The sequence below is a fragment of the Manduca sexta genome, chromosome 9 (genome assembly GCF_014839805.1).
Source record: "Manduca sexta isolate Smith_Timp_Sample1 chromosome 9, JHU_Msex_v1.0, whole genome shotgun sequence".
In the NCBI taxonomy this organism is placed as follows: Eukaryota; Metazoa; Arthropoda; class Insecta; order Lepidoptera; family Sphingidae; genus Manduca; species Manduca sexta.
The window spans coordinates 2,348,785-2,372,337 of NC_051123.1; the positions used below are offsets into that span (position 1 = coordinate 2,348,785).

Below are 23,553 nucleotides of genomic sequence, written 5' to 3' on the forward strand. Positions count from 1 at the left end.
AACCAGATTGCTTGAAGTTAATTCTTATAGATACATTTCTGCGATCGTTGGAGATAATGTCACATCTATGGCAAACTCACGAATTTGCCATTTACTATTTCGCAAATTCTTAAGTATGTCATAGATGTGATGAATTATGGTTGATTATTTATTTCGGCCATACGTGTTATATTTTTGGACTAGAGTACACCAATTTTACTGATTGTTCAGTCATTTAACAACGAGCCTGCATACAATTAGCTTGGACTAAATGTATGAGATCTGTGTTGATACTTTTATCATTTGCTCCCTGCGTAGCGCAGACGACCAATCTGCTATATGACCAGCAACTGCGGTCACCGTCCCCGCATTGATTGATATGCATTTGTGTTAAAATCGACAGTAGTTCCTGATACCCAGAGGAATTGTATGTTACTGTGGGATCAGGACTATGTGATTATTTTTACAGCTACCGAGTAGTGGCTGCCTACAATCCGATTCGCCCTTCATTCGAGATCCTCATTGTAAATAACTAAAATACACTAGAGTACTATATACATTACACTTAGACCACTTAGATATTACAGCTTAGAATGTAGATAATAAGTTGTTTCAAGATGCAGCTAGACTGCATGCTTGCGGCGGGTGCCAACTTTTATGGCTGAAGTTTTTCTGAACTGAACCTGATAGTTGTCACCCTGTAGACTAACGCGCGTATTCATAAACTTTACTTATCTAAGGACGAAGCATTGCTGTGATAATAAGTCTGTTTCTCAACTTTGTTTATCTGACAGCCAAGTAGATTAAAGTTTTATCTTAATATTAGCCTATCACAACGGCCCTATGTATACGCACTGTGAAGGCTGCCATGCCGTCAGCACTGAGAAACAGACTTGTTATCACACTGATACTCCGTCCTTAGATAAGTAGCGTTTTTGAATACGGGCGTTATTATTTAATATCCCTTTAAATCATATCCCTTATTGTACAATACAATACTGTACAATAACTATAAACCCTCATAATAGGTTTCAGTGAGAGCGGGTCACGTGGCTAGCTTTACGTTGATCATGTGCACCAGCTATAATCGGGTTCGATGGTAGAAAATGTCGTAATTTTTGTTTAGAATTCTTTAAGTTATTTCCTATACTTGCACTTTTATGATTGAAAATAGCAGTATTTGCTTTGTGGTTCGTTGGATAAATAATCGTCCAACAATGGGGTTACGGCACATATACTGATAATTCGGATTACAAGTACTGTTGCTAAATTAACATAGATGCCGACTGTCTAACCAAACAGTGAGGGAACATGAATATTTTCTGTTTACTCGATCCGTTAGACACCCTCAAAAATATCTATAGAAGTCTCTTTCGCCGCTAGTTGTCCGTACGCCTGCATCGCCAGGTGAGTGTCGCGCGGCGTCAGGTAGAGAGCTGGTCCTTGTCGGCGGCGGCGGCGAGCGGGCGCGGCGCGCGGGGCGGCGGCCGCAGCGCGCGGTACAGGCGCTGCGCCGGCATCTCCACCAGCAGCGCCAGCGGCAGCGCCAGCAGGTACGACACCGCTGCGATGCCGAACCACTCCACTATCTGCAAACACATGCGCCGTGGATAACAGAGGGGGCTTGCAGTGTCCAAACTAGATATGGTCCTGGTCTGTTCCTGCACCCTGGATGTGGGCATACCAGATACCGTCGTAGTTATAGTACTGGATACGAGATAAAAACACACTTTGTTTTTACAGGAAAGGAGGGGGGGGGGGGACATATTTGTCTATAGTCTCCTGGTTATAAAAACCATATTGCCTGAAAAATTTTAATCGTTACTTACTTTTAGAGAGTAGGAAAATGGTTAAATGAAAACTTATGTTGCAACTCTCGCTATCTCATCAAGTGTACTCGGAGAATACCAGGCGCCACATTATATATTGCTTTTCTGTTCTACAAAACTTTTAGGGCCGAACTACATAGTCAGGTATGCACCATTCATGTAGGTTTTTCAACAGTCGACTAAGCTGTGTTGCTTATTATTAAACTATTTCCTTTTTTTGAAAATTGAGAAACACCTGGAGTCAACTCGATTTTCTTTGCGAAACGAGGTTGAAGAAACAATGGTATATTTGTTACCGCGGTCTGTCTATCTAGCTGTGTGAGCGTGAGCCGCGCGCCGACGAGCGCCTTGTTGAGCGGCATGTGCAGCAACAGCGCGCCGAACGACAGCCGCGCCGGCACCGACCATCCGCGCCACGACAACACCTCGCTAAATGGAGCTGCCACACATAATGGATCATTATTGTACAGGCAGACTGGTATAATGTAACAATATTTAGGTTATTATTAGTAGCATGATTGGACGCAAATGTCCATTGAGATGAGAATTTTAGCTTTTTTTAACAGTAGCAAAACTATGCAAGCTTATATATCGTCTCAAAAATCGTTTTAGTCGATATGGGATGCGACAATTGGTTTAAAAGTTGGGTATATGATGCAGTGCCTTGTTCATGTATTTACTTTTACTCTGTTCTGGAGGTAAGTATTTGTACTTGTTCTGTTGGGGCTGCCATTCAATTGTTTGGAAAAGAGACCAGTGTAGTCATTTCCGCGTCATAGAGTATTACTCACATTGCACGCCGTGCATGGCTCCAAGCAGACCGATCGATATGAAGGCCGCGAAGACTGGCCTCTCGAGTGCGGCGAGCGCGGCGGCCGGGCCGCGCGCCGGCTCCCCCGCGCCCAGCAGCAGCGGCGACAGCGGCACCCACCACACTGCCAGCGGCACCGACCACACCGAGACCCAGCGGAACACCTGCATCATACCTCAAAATTCAGTGGCATAGCGAGAGTTATTGCCACCCCGGGCCGATTGCAGTGGTGCCGGAGAGAGTAAAGGCCAAATTCCATTAAATCAAAGAAAGTGCCACGCGCCCCTCCACATACTGGTACTGATACATGCGACAAAATATGAAAGCTTATATTTTTAGACCTTTTGTCACACCACTAAAATGGGCTGCTCCTACCCCTTCCTATACATCTTCCACTAACATTGTCATAACTTCTATGATTTTAAATGTAGCATGCGATGGTGAAACATGGACACATACGATTTTCTCAAGTGCGTAGTTGGTATTATGGCATTGATTGTATTTATTGGATCCTTAATTAATATTCAGAATCTAGGTATACCTACTACCTAATGTTTACTGTGAAAAACAGTTATTGAAGTTAATAGAGTTATTACCAGTATGAACACATATCATTATTATAACTTAGCTAAAGAGATGATGACAGTAAGAACAGCGTGGACTGGCTCGTTAGCTACCGTGGTATTACCTAAACAACCGCTGTACACCCGCAAGTACCTAGATATATTATTAATAAAATTCTAAACAAGCAGTTTTGTTACAACTGTTTCCTCAGTTTAACTTCAATTACCTACATTAGCAATGCACGTACTGTTTTGCAGCGTCGTATAGTCTCCGAAGTACGACCAAGTATGAGATGTAAGTATTTTATAGAAAAACTTGTCATTTAAATACAGATTTTACTGACTAGCACAACTAACTAAATATTAAAATATATTATATTTATTTTTCTCTCGAAGCTCCAATCGAAGGTTTTGGCTTAGACGCCTGCTCTTAACTCCGTTCGACATCGTCCTTTCAAGTTCGTAGCTATAGGTACGGCTGTAGTGTTGGTAGTGTACCTTGTAGTCGGCGAGTTGCGTCCTGGAGTCGAGCAGCGCGTGGTGCACGTGCGCGAGCAGCAGGCCGGCTAGCGCGCCCGGCACGTTGCCCAGCGGCGACTGGTACAGCAGGTCGAACGAACGCTCGTTGCTGTATGTCGTGCGCACCGCCCTGCAACACAATACACGGCGCGACCCGGAGATAACCAAATTTGTTGGTGTTAATAAGATAACGTTTAACTATTAACGTTAGCAAAATAGTAAGGAGAAAAAACAATGGACAACACAAGACAGGACAGGACAGTTCAGAAGTGGATAGGACGTACTATCAGGTGCAGTGGAGTCACTTGGCCGTGTACGTATTAAAAACATGACAAAAATAGGGTAAGTCATGATAGACAGGAATGATAGAGCAGGGTTTGGTATGGTACAACATGGCAAGAAAAATGTTTTAAACATTTATACTTCAATGTGAAAAAATAACTACTCACTCTGGCCTATGCATAACGTAGTTGGGCATGAGTCGGTTGGCGTAGGCAAGCGCGAACAGAGCGCCGATGGAGGCGAGCAGCAGTGTGCTCAGTACCACGATGGCGCCGCGCCGCCAGCGCCACAGGAACAGCGTCAGTAGGAGAGCACCCGCGTACAACTGCATGTCTGCTGCTAGGTACCTGGGCACAAACCGTTAATATTAATAACTGAAGAGTAATACAAGGCTAATATTATGATAGCGACCATCGCTGTGCCATGAAAAATGATCGTGTAGGCTTTAAAACAAAGAAGTTGAGGTAAGGTGATTCCGAAAATTTTGGAAAATTCCTACTGCAACCTTAGTTCACTTACATAGTGGTATTCTTAAAACATGTCAGCTCTATAATACTTTTATATAAATAGGCTCTACAACAATGAACATAAAATTAAGAAAAATAAATCTATATGAATAGTCAGGTAGTAGATAGATTAATATTGTTACTAACGAAAACAATAAACAAAAATGTACGTTGAGCCGATCGGCTTGTGATCACAACTAATTGAAATTGGAAAAATAATCGTTCCGATTTATCGAATGTTTTGAAAAATGATAAAGCTAGCACTAACCATGTCTGTATGAGGCACTTCTGGTCCGCGTAAAGCACGTTGTTGAGATACAGGAGATGCGTCCACCACTTGGCTTGGCATACGGCCGCCTCGGAGCCCACCAGGGGCGACCACATGGGCCCGGCTCCCGCACGCGCCCACCAGCTCGTCGCGAACCACACCACTACGAAGTAACTCGGGCTGATTCTAGACATCACATAAGTATTTTATTACGTGGAAAACGTAACCAAATATGAGTACATCTAAATAATATCTGTACCACAAAGCAGACAGGACATTATCTCCAATCTTACAGAACATTAATTAATAGTTACAATCTTATAATCCATACATAAAAGCACACAACGTGTCTGCTTTACTTTAGTAACAGTGACATCACAGCTTAGAAACGTACCTGATGACCCTGTTGACCATGGTGTCAAAGAAGGTGGAGAGCGCAGGCGGACTATTGCCCTGCCGCCGCTGCTGTAACAGTTTGTGCGCCAGCAAAAACGAGGACATGAGGAAGAAGATCTGCACTACCAGCGTGCTGTTCGCGAGTAGTATGGCGTCCAGCGCGCGTCTCGTCTGCAATACAACGCCCAATTCAGTTATTTTACATAGCAGAATGAGTTAACTTTTTAACAATAGAAAGAGATTAGTAACCGTCCATGGATAACGTGATAGCCTCTATAAATATAAATTCGAATCTTTACATTTGCTGTAACTACAGATCGGTTAAAAGTTGAGTCTAAGGTTATCTCTGCAGTATTTTTTCCTGAAGCCGCGGTACTATCTAAATAAGGGTGGTTATCTTAGCATATGATATTATTTAAGTAATATGTAACGTTATACAAGATGTTATATTATATGAATGGAAGCGGTTATGACCTGTTCGAAGCGCCTGGTGTCCGCGAGGTAGGCGTGCACGGTGATCCAGCAGACGTGCTCGATGATGATGCACATCATGCAGACGACGCGTGCGCCGTCGAAACAGCGCAGGTCGGTGTCGACGGCGGCAGGCGGTGGCGCCGTCAGCGCGCGCCAGCACCCGCGCAGCGACCACGCCACCGTCCACCGAGCGCCTGCCAAACACAGGATGATTTACAACGAGGTTTAGAAGGCTTAATATTTTGGTTCCGTACTTTGATTGTGAACACAGATCTTGGGTTAGATCTTTCGGTCGGATAGTTACTTTTTATTTGCTTTTGTTCATTTTAGCACGTGAGGGTAATTATAGATATTAGACCTGGTAAGTATTCAACATAGATCTAGGATGTCCGATTCTTAATGTACTTATCGTAATATGTAATATAGCATAATCTAAATATTAATATGCCGGGTGGGAGTGCCTAGATTTAAAAAAAAACTACTTGCATTTAAGAAAGTATTTAAAACTTGCAAGTATTATAGACATTTCTTTATGTATGTATTTTAAAGTTTAATAGAAGTAAAATTCAGGAGTGTTTTGCTAGTGCGTGCGGCGCGGCGTGACCGACGCTGCGAGCCTCGAGTTGCGACACACGGTGTTGTAACACGCGCCGAATTAAACAGATTAGATTCCGTCGCCGAGAGTAATGCTCATTCACTTCAACAACTCCAAAAGGGATTGTGCCTCGTTGCAATTTAAAAAAAACGGCTGCGTTTTGAACAATGGACATTAAACAACTTTTCAGTCTAGTTTAAAGTATTACACAATATCTCTTTGTCGTCTCTGCTCTGAATAAATTGCAATTAATTTCAATTATAAATCGTATTAATTAAGTAATACTGAACTGTATAAATAAAAATACGTAATAATAATTAGTATTTAGGGGAACTTGCAGCCCATTATCATTGAGTGAGGTCAAGTGCCACATCAATATTTTTAAATAAATAACCACAGTCTCGACAAGGTAATAATCGGAATCGCATAACTAATATTTGCGGAGGATGAACTCACATTACGAGAATATCCAAAACAATCGCGCTAATGGCTTGTATACTCGTTAAACAATCAATTAACACTTCCTTAAAGTCATGACATAAGAAATTCCTGTTATTATTTGAAAATGAATAGTCCATTGAAAAGTTACATTTGGGGTTGCGTTTTTTAGAGGACGCAATTTTATTTTTTTGAAGTGTAGGGGGGTCAGTCTAAAGCTAAAACCAAGTTTGTGGGGTCGCCACCCTTGTCCCACGGCCGCCATCTTGAAAATAGGGGTTGAAATGGTTTTTACGATGTATCTCTTAAACTATTTATCTGACAAAAAAAAATGTATAAACATTTTTTGTTGCAAATTAAATTCTCTACAACTTTGGTTTAGTAACTTTTGTCGTAAAACTATAAATAAAAAAGTTATAAGCGAAAATGTTAAGAAATTCAATGTTAAGCAATGTCCATTGCAACGTCATCAGAACGTGTGTTTATAAGGTTCATAATACTTTTTTTGTACTCATTAATACCCAAATACCCAAGGGACCATTAGGGAACAAAAGAACATCTGCCTGCTATTATTATTATTATTTCTAACCTCTCTTATTGTAAGAATAGCTGATAATATTGTGTTGAAGTTGTCCTAAGTAAGTTTTTCATTAGCATTTTGACTTTTAAGTCTTTTAAAATATTATCAATGGACAATGGACTAGAAGTAAAGTCGAATTAATATAACGAAGGTGACAGAATGCTTACATTTTGGTAAACGTCAATTATGCATAATTCATAAATAGTACTTACCTAGGTGTTTTTAATTATGACATGTCAAGTGTGATGTGATAAGTCATCCCTCATTATACTAGGTGACGAGTGGTCCTACTTCAAACCACAATATGTACAATATTTTTGCTTGGCGAAGAATTTCAAAAACAATAACTTTTTTATAAGTCTTGTGTGCAAAATTAAATTAATATAATTAAGTATGACGATGCTGATTTCAAAGATACTAATGTTACATAAAGTTGAGAAAGCGGCAAAATAATATGTGCAGCTATTATTGGGTTATTCGCAATTTATTCTGAGAAGTGAAATACATTAGGACTTTGAACATGCGTTATTACATAACATAATCGATTTTGGAAAGTTCGCTGCAATTGGACTAAAGTCTGTTTTTACCTCTACATTTGTAATTAAGTTGCCTGAACCACCTCATCTTACAAACATTATAAGTGCGATTATTTGGGTTTTTGTTGGAAGTAAACGCAGTAACCGCTAAACCAACTTGAAGGAAATTTTACACATTGAGGACCATATTTGGGATTAACATATTTAACGGTATTTTTTTAGTGATTTACTACCCTATAGGTATATGAATTTTTAATGGGGTTTTTAAGTCAATGGCTCTGGCGTCGTCGTACATATGGCTCTAAGGATCGCTGAAGTGGTCTACGGTATTTTGTAGCGGGAACGACTTCCCACACTGGCGAAGCCGAGAGCAACAACTACTGTTATATGAATGTTAGGTGTTAACCTATCATTTGGTTGTGCCGTCGTACAAATTTAATGACTTGGGCGTTTAAAATTAAAACTTATCTAATGTTAGACTAGAGGAGTTGTGTCCATGAGGATCCCTCCTGCCGCCAGAGTAGACGATGAAGACGTAGACGACGACTGACCGGAGTCTACCGCCCTCCCTGCGGATTGGGGGTGTTTGGGAATTCCTGCCTGTCGTGAAAGGCGACTTATGGTGGTCATCAGGTGGTCGCGGGCGGGCGGCAGGGCGCCTTCCGCCGTCAGTGTGTGGTAATCCCCGGGATGGATGGTAGCGCAGACAACTTAGACACTTCCGTTGGAGGAAGTCCGCAGTCGTTCCTAATGCGCCACGGAGATTTTGTTTTTATGTATGGTTAGAGATTTTTTATTTTTAGGTTATATACAACGTGTCCCAAAATTCAACGATAAGCGGGCAGTAGGGGGTACGCTTGCTTATAACAAATAGGGGAAAAATATATAAATCTAATTTTTTGTGATATTACAGAGACTACAAAAAAAAATATTTTTTTTTAAAATTTACATTTGTTAACGTAATTTTAACTACCACAACTACAATTTTCCAAATATTTATGTTTTTATTTTTGTATTCGCAACCCAAGTAGCACTGCTATCCATAATACCCATTGAAATTACCAAAATACCTGTAGTTTTTACACAAAAATCAATCAAAATTATTTTTTTCTCAATTTTTCTTAAAGTTTTTTACTTTCAGTCCACTTTCACTCAAGGTGGTGTAAAAAAAAAGTATGGACACTACTATGGCAAGTTTTTTTAAAAATTGGCGCAACTGATCGGGATTCCAAAATGGTATAGTACACTAGGAAAAGTAACTACAAAAAAAATATGCGTACTATATCTAAACAAGAACCAAATTTCATAAATACTTGTTGATACAACACCACTTTTATTAAGCGCCCATAATAGGTTTTTTGTTGCAAATTCTTGGAATTGGAATAGGACATGAGGTAGTCGATAAAATTTAGAAGTTAGAGAGAGAAAGATAGACTACATAAAATACTCTTTCTATCTCTCTTTTTATATTCGTTGTAGTATAACAAAAGGGTAGTCAGTACGCTCTGCTCCTTTGATTACTGTGTACCGTTCTGTATTCAATTGACGTGGCTCTCGTATTAACGACCTTTGGCTTGCTTTTTGGACTGGATTAAATGATGTGCGAATTGAACTGACCTGGCAATATTTTGGACTGTGTTTGTGTATTTTGTGAACTGAATTATTTGCGTATTTCTAAAGGTTTAGCGTTTATCATGCCGCTACCATACACACCGTTGGAATACGCTAATATGCACCTCATTTATGGAGAATGCCGATGTAATGCTAACGCTGCTAGCAGATTGTATCGAGAAAGGTACCCAAATGTTGGAAGGTACCCGGATTATCGAGTATTTATTAATGTGCATCAAGCGTTTTCGGAGGGTCGTTTACCATCTGATAGGAGAAACGCTGGAAGACCTAGATCGGCAGGCGATGAAGTAGTTCTTAATGAAATAGAAAATGATTCAACTACCTCGGTACGTACTATTGAAGCAGCTACAGGAATCCCAAAAGTTCTGCACATCGAATTCTCCAACGACACAGACTTCACCCATATCACTACAGGCGTGTGCAGACATTATTGCCGCGGGATTATCCACTACGGGTCGTATTTTGTCGCGTAATGCTACAAAAGCACAGGGAAATTCCCCAATTCTTAGACAAAATTCTATGGTCGGATGAAACAACTTGCAAGAAAGATGGTTATTTAAATATTCACAACCTACATAGCTGGAGCAATGAAAATCCGCACCTAATGAGACAAGATAAATCTCAATATCAATTCAAGGTTAACCTATGGACGGGCATATTGAATGGAAAAGTGATTGGGCCCTTTGAGTTACAAGGAAACTTAGATGGCAATAGTTATTTGAACTTTTACAAAACGACTTGCCAGAATTATTAGAGGACGCACCCATAAGTGATTTACAAAACATGTGGTTTCAAAATGATGGTTGCCCAGCTCACTATGCCCGTCCTGTGCGGGAATACTTAAACCAAGAGTATCCAGAGCGTTGGATCGGACGGCTTGGTCCTATCTTATGGCCACCTCGTTCACTCCGATTTAAACCCCGTAGACTTCTTCTACTGGGGTTGTCTTAAAGATAGGATCTATTCAAAATCCATAGCAACGTTGGATGAGCTTCGCCAAAAAATCGCTCAGGCTGCGGATCATTTAAATGGTAGAAGATATGGACGACGAATAAAACGATCTTTTTTAAGGCGATGTCGTGCCTGTATTAATGCCGGCGGCAAACAATTTGAACATTTATTGTAATATTCATATTGCAAACAATTATGGAAATAAATGTGAAATTATTTTTTGTACCATTTGTTTTGTTTCATTCAACATTTTTCAACAACAAAATACCATCTATCTGTTTCCATCGAACGTATAAAATACGTCTATCACTATCTGTTTTATTGGCTACCTCATGTCCTATTCCAATTCCAAGAATTTGCAACAAAAAACCTATTATGGGCGCGTAATAAAAGTGATGTTGTATCAACAAGTATTTATGCAATTTGGTTCTTGTTTAGATATAGTACATATTTTTTTTTTGTAGTTACTTTTCCTAGTGTACTACACCATTTTGGAATCCCTATCAGTTGCGCCAATTTTTAAAAAAACTTGCCATAGTAGTGTCCATACTTTTTTTTACACCATCTTGAGTGAAAGTGGACTGAAAGTAAAAATCTTTAAGAAAAATTGAGAAAAAATAATTTTGATTGATTTTTGTGTAAAAACTACAGGTATTTTTGTAATTTCAATGGGTATTATGGATAGCAGTGCTACTTGGGTTGCGAATACAAAAATAAAAACATAAATATTTGGAAAATTGTAGTTGTGGTAGTTAAAATTACGTTAACAAATGTAAATTTAAAAAAAAAATATTTTTTTTTTGTAGTCTCTGTAATATCACAAAAAATTAGATTTATATATTTTTCCCCTATTTGTTATAAGCAAGCGTACCCCCTACTGCCCGCTTATCGTTGAATTTTGGGACACGTTGTATGTATGGTTAGAGACGTTTAACATCCAAACCGGGCAGCTCAGCGCCGAGCCGTAAGCCACGGTGACCCCAACATAACCGTCCAGTCGCCCTCCGCCAAAGCTGGCTAGGCGGTAGCGGCAACGCAGATTCCCCGTGAAACAAATATAAAGGAAATTTTGTTTACACAAGCAGCAACATTTTCGAGATATAATTACGAAGTTTCACAATGCCTAAGCTACATCCGATATCATCATAAAAATCGTGGTACAAAATCATCTCTACCATTGCATATGAATGTGGCTGCATATTTCTGAGACATAGTAAATTAAATATTTACTTACATAATATTAAAGTTTATGTTTTATCTAAAAAGTTCGTGTTTGTTGTCCATTAAACAGCATTATATCCATAATTAATGTGATGTAAGAGCGCATTGCCGGCACGGTTCGTGTCACTGGGTCACTGAGCCAAAAGATCAACCAAAATAAGGGTCTTTTTCGGAAATGAACAAAAAAAATATATAAAAATATAGTGCTACAAGGTATGTAGGTTGATATTCAAGCAGCTGTGATAATAAAATAAGTATTTCTACTTCGCGTTACCGATACTGTTTGTAGAGGAGAGAGTTCTCCCCAGTTTATAGTGAATAGTTCTTTAGTGAAAAGTTTCGTCAGACCTAACCTGCACGTAATTTGCAAATGCGTAGATATGCCTAAGCGTATTACGGTCATAAATCAATCAACTGATTTAATTATGTTTTTCAATAGCCTACATAATATATGCGCTAGCTATATAACGCTCGCTACAGATGCCGATAATCAGACATGGTGACATAATGTAGTCGTGTTTATGTCATTTTGGTTTTTCTGTGTTGCATCCTGTATCATTGTGTTATGGACCGGTTCGGAGAGGAAAGAGCGAGAAAGTTCAAAGTTGATAGTTATTCGTTTTCTTTTTAACTCTCGACCCAAAAGTGAGGTGTTATATGACTGTCGCCACGACCGGTTCGGACAGGAAGGGGAGAGGTCAGAGGCGATTATTATTCCTGCTCCTTTTAACTCCCGACCTAAAAAGTGTGCTGTTAAAGGTTTTAAGATGTGTGTCCATATGTCTGTCTGTTGCATCGTACCTCTCACACGAAGTGCCGGATCCTGATAGGGTTCTTAAGTATAATTTAAGAAGATTTGATCAGACATTCGGAGAGCATCAGCTCATTTCCTAATTTCACAGGTCGTATTGAATTGAAATTTGTTGTATTGTAACTTCAGGGGTATTTTCAAGCATAGCAGCAACCTTAAGTTAATGCTGCAGCACCAAATAATCTGCTAAAAAACTATCAGCCGATATAACGTGTTTGAGCTCAGACGAATTGTCTCAATGAGTAGGTATTAAATAAATGATCGAATTCCATGGTATAGAAAATGGTTATTTAAAAAAATAAAATATAAATTGAATAGAAAAAATGTATTAAACTTTAAACCATAGTTAAAATTACGTGTCCGATTATTTTGAAGACCCGATTTCTGTTGTCACCCTTTATAAGAAACTAGGTAGTTATTACTGTTGCCGGTGGCGTGTATAAATGCACATTGAATTGTGGTAAAAATACCGATCGAAGTTGAGATATAAATATATTGCGTAAATTGCAGAAATTCGCATTTTATCTAATATTATTTGTGTTGAAATCAAATATACAGCAACCGAGGCGCAAGCAGAATAACTAATGATAAGTGATCGCCGGTCATCAATAAATAATTTCAACCAATTTTCATCCCAAAATGAATTTCGTTAAGCTGTAGTCATGTAGCTGAGTTTCTGAAGCCTAAGCCTTCTGAGGTAATGAAACAGCAGTAATAACGGATCATATTCCTACATATGTACAATACAAACAAATCCACTAGGTATTTATATTATAATTAGTAACTTAATTGTTTAAGAACATAAATAAGGATACTAAATTGTTATTTAAAGAATAACCTTTTTCATGACAATTTGGTCTGAACAATATTTTGGTGGATGCGTTATCGATCTAAAATAAATTATCCCGTGTTTGTCCACTACACAGCACAAAGGTGTGGCGTTCGAGAGCAGGGAGTGTGTCGCAACACCGCGCGCCGGCAGACCGGCTCGGTTATCTAACACGCAGCGCCACTACACATAGCGACTCACTGCTGCTGGTCAGCATACAGCAGCTAGCGCGAGGCGCAGTAGGTGCAAGGGTCATAGATGGATTCATCTATTTTAAAATAGGTCTCGGTTTATTTATGTGGGTAAAAACCAAAGAAACAACGTTTTTTATAGACTTTAAAAATCAAATGAATAACACAGAAAATAATCGAGGACGTTATTAATCTCAAGGCCTATGCCACGCATTAACTTCCAAACAAAAAATGGATTACACATTTATCTAGATGTAGAGATTGTCTATTAAACTCGCGATCCAACGTGGTTACTGGTTTCTACAAGGCCACATCTAGTGCAACCGATTTGGGCTCAATAAAATTCATGAGCTGCATGTTTGATGCTACTAGCTAGGCTATTTAAATGTCACTCGATAATGTAGTTTTACTAATAGTATCTCCACATTGTGAACAAAATCATATCAGGTTATGAACTAGCACTAACCTTTCTTAGTATGTTCTGTGAGGGTGACATCAAGGATGGTGGAGAGTGCACTGAGAGTGATCATGGCAGCCGCGAACCATGCGAATGCTCGCTCGTTAGCGGAGAGATCCTCGCTTCCGTGCAGGTCCTCGCCCGTGTGGCAGTAATCCAGCTTGTAGAGTCGAGAGGGCAGCTCGTACGCGGATATCGTCGTCTCGTTCACGCACGTTTCAAACCTAACAAAACAACAATGAGCAGAAGGAAACAAAAAGAGGTGCTAGAGTTGAGTATAAGGCCTAAGAATTGAGTGCAGAGAAGAGTTAAGACTTAACATTACTAATGGTAGATAAAGTAGATTTAGTAGATTCCATTACATTAGGAATGGAATATTAGTGTCAAGTACACTTATTTTACACGATACTTTGCAAAAGAAAAGACTATAATATATTTATCATTCATTCCCGTGTGCTTACCAGTCAGCATACACCTGGTGCTGGTCGTGCGCGGGCAGGCGGGCCAGCTGCCGCGGCGCGTAGTGTCCGCAGCGGCGCGATACGCACAGCCCGCGGTGCACGCGCGTGTGGTTGAAGTTGTCCACCCAGTTCGACGAGTACTCCTACAGAATAGAGGACTATGGATATAATATTAAATTACTGGTGGTAGGTCTCTCATATGTGAGAGTCACCCTGGGTAGATTACCACCGCAATGTCTATTTCTGCCGCCAAGCAGCAGTGTGTAGTCACTGTTGGGTTCCGGTTTGAAGGGCATTGTAGCCAGTATAACTACTGGACATAATAAGACTTAACACCTCAAGATAGCGAGCGCAGTGGAATACCAAAAAATACTTTGTAATTCAAGGTATTGGATGGTGTTTCTACAGTTTATGGGCGGTCGTATCGCTTACCGTCAGGCGAACGGCTAGCTTGCCTCGTCATTCAAAACAATAAAGAAAAAGGTAGAAGAAACTCGCTTGCCAAATAGTGGATGCTAGATGTACCCATAAACAGAAACAACAGGATTCATTTTAATAAAGTACCTATAACATTAATCATTACCTATAACATTAGGTAATTGCGCACATCATCCTGTCACGGTGGATTGGAATCTTGTAATATCTAGTAATTATACTGACTGCAGTATCTTTCAAATTTAGGCCAATAAAGATCGATAACGGTATAATTAACTGCTAGGGTAGCGATAACCAATAAGGAATAAATATATTTGTGGGATTCAAACCGGTGATGGTTTCGATGCAATGATCCGGTTAATGTACCCTTCAGATAACCTTATTTTACAAATTATCTCATGAACATCAAAACATATAATGTACGAGACGATGTTAAAACGAGAACAAATATTGTAAATGGTTTGTAAACAATCATAGACAAATTGATTTTTACGAAGGTAAATAAATCGTTAGCGGATATATGCGGATTGCTCCAAACTGAATGCATGAGTCGGTTGGAATATTAGGTAATTTTTTTTCGAATTAATGCTTCTTGAGCTTATCTCTCTATGTGTACAAAAAAGTGGCTAATATACCGTGAATTGAAAAGAATAACACGCGCGAAATCTCTTCCAGAGCACAGGTTCAAAGCTAGATGGCTAAAAGGCGTAAACACAAATAACATTCAATAAAAATACTACGTAATTTCACGTAACGTTTTGTTCCGAAAACCGATGACATAAGAGCGCAGTTTCAAGGTGCATGGTGCTGTGACGTCACGGAGCGCCGAGCGTTGACCCTCCCTCCTCGAGGGCTGATGCAAGCGCCTTTCACTCGCGTTACAGATGTTGAGCTTATAATATCTATCACTGCATTATATTATCTTCATTATTATTTTCGTGCTAATTAATGGCAAAAAAGCATATTGCTCGTTTTTTTTAACAAGCGTGCCGTCTGACTGTAAGCGTCACTATCACCTGTCAGTACCAAATGCCCTCTGAATTTCAAATGACTACGTCTACCGTTGCGCTCCCCAGCGGTCGTCCCCTTATGACGTTGGTAAACCTCACAATACCAAATAATAATATTGAACATTATGCCTCTTAGGCAAGTGCTTGGTTTATACATTGTCGCTTGACAGTCATCAAATCTTTGTTGACAGAAAACTGAGAACAAAGGTTGGACAATTGGATGTAGAGCGACAAAGAAGAATCACTAGAAATACGCTAAAGAGAGGGTTCTAGGGTTTACTCCTTTTCAAACCGTTGATTTCTCCCAAAAGTTACCTGCATGATCCTGTAGAGTCGGTGCGGACGGTGCGGGACGAGCTCGAAGCTCCCGAGGCAGTAGACGCCGCGGGTGGCGAGGCAGCGCTCGTACTCGTCCAGGTGGAACAACGGCGGCATCTCGTAGTATTGCTGCTCTGTACACACCACACGAGCTATGCGTTACCAAACTGTGCTATAATCATATAATAGGGCGGCTAAATGATGGCTGCCTTGAAGTAAGGCAACACGCCCATTGTTACCCTCTTATCCGTAGGATACCTTTGTAGCCACTGGTATTGTAATTAAGTCCGCATGTTTGAACAGTCGTACTGTACCTATGTATGACTATAAGATTACATAATGTAGTTGTAGATAAATAAATAAATTAATTTTTTGAAGTGTAGTGGGGGTCAGTCTAAAGCTAAAACCAAGTTTGTGGGGTCGCCACCCTTGTCCCACGGCCGCCATCTTGAAAATAGGGGTTGAAATGGTTTTTACGATGTATCTCTTAAACTATTTATCTGACAAAAAATGTATAAACACTTTTGTTGCAAATTAAATTCTCTACAACTTTGGTTTAGTAACTTTTGTCGTAAAACTATAAATAAAAAAGTTATAAGCGAAAATGTTAAGAAATTCAATGTTAAGCAATGTCCATTGCAACGTCATCAGAACGTGTGTTTATAAGATTCATAATACTCTTTTTTGTACTCATTAATACCCAAATACCCAAAGGACAATTAGGGAACAAAAGAACATCTGCCTGCTATTATTATTATTATTTCTAACCTCTCTTATTGTAAGAATAGCTGATAATATTGGTTTTAGCTTTAGACTGACCCCCCTTACACTTCAAAAAAATAAAATTGCGTCCTCTAAAAAACGCAACCCCAAATGTAACTTTTCAATGGACTATATGTCAATTATTGTAACTAAAACAATTTTTCTCTACTGCGTTGTCATTTAGGTCAAAAAGATACAGATGTAAGAAATGTTACGTTCCAGGAAATGTGTAATTGGTTATAAGTGACGGAGAAAATTGGTTGTTAGTAGCGAGGGACTTTCCCAACAAAACCAGTACTCAACTGGAACGGCGAGGCAGGTGACGATGTGAACACTCACACTAACAGACTGTATGTCAATAAATTAACTTTAGTGTAAAGAATTGACAATAAATTTATTTTAATAATATATCGGCGGATGTGTTAGAAATAAAATATATTTAATAATAAACTTTACCTACTTTATTATAAGTGTATGATGCAATTTATAAACATAAAAGAAAACACTGGTCTTTTGAAATAGTCCATGATGTGTTAAAGCGCAAGCCTATTTCTACATCGCATCGGGCACAAATTGAATTCAAAGCAACGCAGACGATTCGGTGTTCAAGATGACGGAATGCATCTTGAGAGAGTTATGGAAAAATTCGGAAAAACCGAGACATTGGCAACGCTACCGTGTGGGTCGACCACCTCGTGTCATGGTAACCTTTGCACGCCGCAGAATGCATTATTAAACGCTGCAGTAACGTCAGTGAGGCACGAAGTATTGGAGCGCGGTAAAACCTGATCTGAGCTGGTATACTTTTCAAGAGCTACTCGTATTTTTAACAGGTTTTTAACATCAATAATTAAAAGGAAATCCTATATTTTATACGCAAATTTGTCTGGGTGTTTAAACAAGCGTAGATCGATATACAAAAGTGTGAAGTTGTTTTCTTGATGTTTCTTTTTATTGTAGTTGAATGACGAGAGGAGCATGCCGATCGGCTGATAGTAAGTGATTCGACCGCCCATAAACAGTAGAAATACCATACAGCAATTTGAATTACAAAGTATTGCGTTGCATTCCACTGCGTAGGTCATAGCTTATCCATATTTACTAAAGATAAAGGTACGGGCGAGTACGCATTTTGAAAGAGCTCACTTGACGAAATACAACAGTGAGCAGTCATCTCGCATTGGTTTTCAGTGAAACAGTGGTATCACTGTCAGGTATTATTTTGTGTTTATATATAAATATAGGTATTCTGAATCTCGACATTTCGTGTGACCCTTAAATTACGGGCCCGGGATTTATGTCTTTGCCTTTAGGGAAAACACGGAAAACCGACTGCCACACAATATTTTATGAATTAATTTGCGTTGTTCTTGCGTTGTCTATCACCGAGAAACTTGTCCTTGCCAATTATAAAACTGATCATTCTGAATCTCGATAGATGATATTATAGTATACACCTGTATTATACACGGCGTATGTATATACGTGTTGACAAATGCTAAGTGAGTTGCGATAGGTCAGCTTCGGCGCGGGCCCGGCGGTGCGCGGGCGCAAGTGTTCACGTCGCGACTACGCCTGCTCATGAATCACGTTACAATGAACTTGCATGATATCGCTCTGTCACGTTTGCGTTAGTTTTTTATATCAATGAGTTGAAGAATTGACCGTAACGCCTTACAACTTAACCCGAAGCTTCCGCCGCTCTACAAACGTAGTTCATTACCGATATTTTATTTTTTTTCCTTGCATAATTTGCGACTCGTAGACATACGTTTGATTATGTTAGTAAGTGATTAAAAATATTATTATTGATATCTTGAGTACACTACTATATTAAACCTCACTTTCAGTACTCAAAACTAACTGAACTACGCTACTATGAAACTGAAGTTGCTGAAACAATAGTCAGTGTCTTGGTAAAAAGCTCACGTCTGGTTTTTTATTTTGTTTAGCAATTCATTTATGTACCTTCAAAATAAAAATAAATAATTCCAATATGAGTGCGCATCCCACTCTGGAATCATGAAATAATTAAATGATCGAAAATTTCATTAAAATACTATTAAATATTAGTATTTTAACTATATATATGATCAAGTATAATTGAGAGCAAATCCTACAGTATTAGAGTAATAAACATAGCTTTATACATAAATTTTAGCCCGTTGTATGAGCTACTATAATGAACAAATTTTAATTTAAAAAAAATAACCTCATGAACAAAACGTCAATGCTACGTTAATATGGGACGTAATATTATAATCACTGATATTTTATGCAAGTTTATGTAATCCACAAATGATCTAAGCTAAGTTTGTTGAAACATAATAAATGACAACGTAATAAAGTTGTCTGTGCCATATGGAAGTGGATTATTCTTCTCTGCTCCAGTGAATCGACGAATAGGAGTTTCAATAGCTCCCCAAATCAACTTCATACAATATATCATGCAGTTTACTTTTTCAGTGGTAGACAGCCATGTCCTACACTTTACCGTCATATATTAGACACATCACGCAATTATCCCCAAAGGGGTATATAGAGGTGGAACCAGGGCGCCCACTTTTCACTAAGCGTGTTCCATTAAATGATGATGTGATAGGGAGCGACCTTATTGCCATATCGGGCACAAATTCTAGACTCCGGGCTGATACTGAGCAGAAAATCCAAATATGCTCGATGATAATGTTTGCTCGACCTATGATTGGAAACTAGGACCTCAGAGCGCTGCCGTACCGCACATGCAATACAACTACGCTACCGAGGTAGCCATATACTAGAAGACGAGTATAATACCTATAGAATCCATCAATCCATATCTAAAACTGACAAAAAATTATCATTTGTACTGTAATACAATTACAATACGGTAAAAAAATCGAACTCATATTTAAATTAAACTAAGGAAATAGCCGATAGAGCACGTGGTTCGAGCGGCCCGGGCGGTCGGAGCGGCAAATCGGGGCCGCTTGCATAACGCGCGGTTACCACACAACACACTTTTACCGCGGAATGTCCATTAATAAGCTTTGCAAAACCAAAACACTCGACCAACACTGCATTTGCATTACAGTTTCATTAGTAATTAAGAATCTTCAGCTATCCTTATAGCTCCCTGATTTGATGTCGGCACATTTGCAACGGATCCTACCGTTCTCTATTATGTTATCAACCTATTCTATTTTTTTAATATATCAAAAACATTTCTCGAGGTATGGGATTTCTTACTAAGAATGTATAGGACGTACTAAAACTGCATATCACAAAAAACAACGTAACCTTATTACTGATTCTACGCTAGCTCTCCGACCATCAAAAGATTCTATTTTGAAACGTAATAGATTAATATGGAACTTTACAGAAATATTGTTTTCGATATAGGCATAACTTAATGTATAGTAGTAAAGAAAATAGTGTTGGGGTAAGGAACTCGCAGCGCACGTGTCCGACGCGTACTCGGCCGAATTTATTGATGGCGCGCCAAAATAATAACTGGTTTAGATTTTGCAAAATGTTTACTGAGGTTGGGGTAGAAGAAGCAATGAAGAAGAAATTGATGTACGAAGTTTGTTCATTGCGAGTTGGACATATTCTGCTTAAAAAAACATTGACAATGACGTCTGTTACTAATGATAGGTTCCTAAGTATATTTATATCGTATGTAAGTAATTGTTATCTAAAAGGTCGGTCTGGAAATCTTTAATGGAGGTTTATGAAGAACATAAGCCTCCGGTGGAGCTCGGTAGATTTCCAAAGCCTGAAGATGATGTAGTTATTCGACATACTTGCAAATTACGATGGTAAGTATCACTAGTCTCTGTCACTGCTTTACCGACGATGTCAAAGAAAATAGGGAATAATAACGACGTCTGTCGGCTTGTTTACTACTGCATATTACTGCATAGTGCATACGCGGTGCGATTACTGTGCTGAGGTCTCGAGTTCGGTTGCCGTGCCCGGTGATGTAGTATTGAATTTTATTATACAATATCAACCTAGAGTCTGAAGTTGTATCCGGTTAGTGACAATAGGTATCTTTTCCTACAACTGAGTATTGAAAAAATAAAGCCATGTTTAATAAGTTCTCGTTGCGTTGCGATTTACGTTTGTTGTCCACGGGACTGGCGCGGCGCCAGCCGAGTCGCACCTCTCATGGTAGACAAAGCTGGCTTCAGCGTGATGACTACACAAATTCTAATTAGTTTTGTTAGAGTTAAAATATTTAAATATAAATATAGTTTAAATACATGAATAATTTGATAATTTCAGAACATTATATTGGTATATATTATATTATTACATAACAAAACTCACACACATCTATGCTATAGAATAATAATTGTTTTTATTTACGATACATTAAAATGCATAATAATCTGAAATTAAACCGGATGTGCACGATACAGGCACAACTTAGTGTAGCCCATTAAATAGAATTTGTTATTATAATCTGGATAAAAAACATTAGTATTATTGTACTTTATTACTGAAAACACATTGAAATGAAGAAATCGTGATGTCCAGGCCCTTAATGGAAGATTATTAACACGGATAATACATTTTAAATGCAGACGGACAATCTTATTTACAGTGAAATAAACCGGTTTTTAAGGCAAGCATAATTGTGTCAACTGGCGAGGGATAATTATATCTGGTCAGTCGACATCTGGACTCCGTTTCACTTATCATCAGGTCCAGTGAGATCACTTTCCTCGTATAACCTCGTAAAACCCGGCAGATTGAATAAGAAAACTAGTGCAAAGTGACGGTTTGTTTATGGTTAATAAGCTTACCATATGCTCAATAGATCCCTTGCCCCTTGGAAAATAATCTGTTATGAAGACTGCTCTACTAAGTGTTATCCTTGGAAATTTCCCTATGCCTCAACTTCAATGGCCAATAACGCACCCACATTTCCTCAAACAGTGTGAGTTTGTATTCTTTTACATCACGTCTCCATCTCCAAAGGGAGAAGCAATGTTGCAACCAGGGCAAGCACTTATCGTCTATTCCGTTCTATAATGTTAGTATTTAGCGGGAGGATGATATCGGGCACAAATTCCAGTCTCCTTGAGTGTTGTATATACGGTAATTATTAGGTACCATGGAATATTTTTAGATAAATAGTTTAGGCTTTTTGAATACTATTGGTAATTTTAACACGTAGCCGCTAATAGTATATTAACTTACATATATCGAGTCATAGCATATTGAAATGCGGTGATTTCATTGCATTTGGACTTTACTTTGCATCTCATTATCTATTTCTTACCGGATATTATACACTACATTTCACTATATCATTATTAGCGATAGCTATGTACCTATCGGTTTTAGCGAGCATTCTTTAGACCTAGTCAGTGGAGTAAAATACTAAACGTACTGAAAATATTATATTTTGCCGTATTGTTGATTAAATTAGTTAGCGAATTTCTTAATTATTTAAGAGAGGATGTATGTATTAACTGTTTGTAAAGTATTTTTTTACCTTTGTGGGTAGCAGAATAATAGCGTGTCACTGGTCGTAATTTATGGAGAGTGGTTAGTATTAGAAATTATGAATACATTGTAAAAAAAATATTATTACACTTAAAGCAACCGACTTAAACCACAAAAGCGTAATGATATTAATTATTAATTAGTTATATTACAATAGTTCAATGTTATTTGAAATTCTTATAGATTATTGCAGCTCAGTCTCAGTGATTTCTTTCAAAAATCCGAGAAGCCTGGCTCATAGCGTTCGTTAATCATTGAATTATTATAACTTCTCTTACAATACTTGCGCGGTAGTTATAAACTCACAAATGTTATGGATAAAACCGGCAAATGTCGGCTGAGAAACCAGCAGTTGACACCGACACAACGAAATATCGCGAGTTTGATTACGGACACTTTATGTTTACTATAAACCCACTTTACAAAATTATAGCTGAAAGAAAATAATAATTGAATACGTCCTCTTCAAGTACATTTTAATCTTTTGTTTACAATTTGTTTTCTCCTTTTATACTATAGTGTGCACTAATGTAATTAAAGTTATAAAGAAATCGACGTTGCACCATTTATTTCCAAAACATATACTTCTTAAATACACTTTGAAGGCGGAATACAAATTGTTTTTTGTCACTTTGAATGTATGGATATCTTTATCGTTAAATTTAAAACTAAGACAGAAACCAAACTCCAACATTTTAAAAAACATACAAATATATTGCATAATATCGCAATCGCCTCACCATGAAACGGAAATAAAGTCAGCGAACGCACTAGGTGCGTCTCTTCCTACCCTTTGTACGTAAATCTAAAATACCCGGGTACTTAAGTTCAATCAAGTTAGGAAAGATGCAGGTGATCACACAATTGGCAATTTTACAGAAAGGTGAATGTGTCTTCTCCGATTAACCCTTAGCTGAAAGCACTAGATTATAATAAGGAGGGTAGACAGATGCCTTCCCTGTTGATCGTACCGGTGATCTGGTAGGGCTGGCCGGCGAGAGCGGCGCCGGCGAGCGCGCACACGGCCGCGAGGAGCGCGCGCGGCGACATTGCTATGACTGGCGACTGACTGCCGGCTTGCATAATACTGCCCACCACTGCTTACTGCCCCGCTGCCTTTCTTTACCATAAGGCTGTCTTCATTCAATGGATAATGTAAGGCAGTTGCAGCCGGTTGTATGTACATGAATGGGCCGGCTC

The 23,553-nt window shown here is 38.8% G+C and overlaps 1 protein-coding gene across 1 annotated transcript; it reads right to left on the minus strand.

Annotated features, from left to right (window-relative positions):
- Positions 1 to 1,197: 1,197 nt before the first annotated feature.
- On the minus strand, positions 1,198 to 23,413 carry LOC115448930 (O-acyltransferase like protein). Its single transcript, XM_037436755.1, has 12 exons — positions 23,325 to 23,413; positions 16,090 to 16,226; positions 14,330 to 14,472; positions 13,878 to 14,092; positions 5,628 to 5,821; positions 5,152 to 5,324; positions 4,758 to 4,943; positions 4,151 to 4,330; positions 3,681 to 3,831; positions 2,600 to 2,783; positions 2,105 to 2,247; positions 1,198 to 1,568 (listed from the first exon to the last, which is right to left on the minus strand). Exons 1-12 carry the CDS (start codon positions 23,401 to 23,403, stop codon positions 1,404 to 1,406), a joined length of 1,950 nt encoding a protein of 649 aa, XP_037292652.1. The 5' UTR covers positions 23,404 to 23,413; the 3' UTR covers positions 1,198 to 1,403.
- Positions 23,414 to 23,553: the final 140 nt, after the last annotated feature.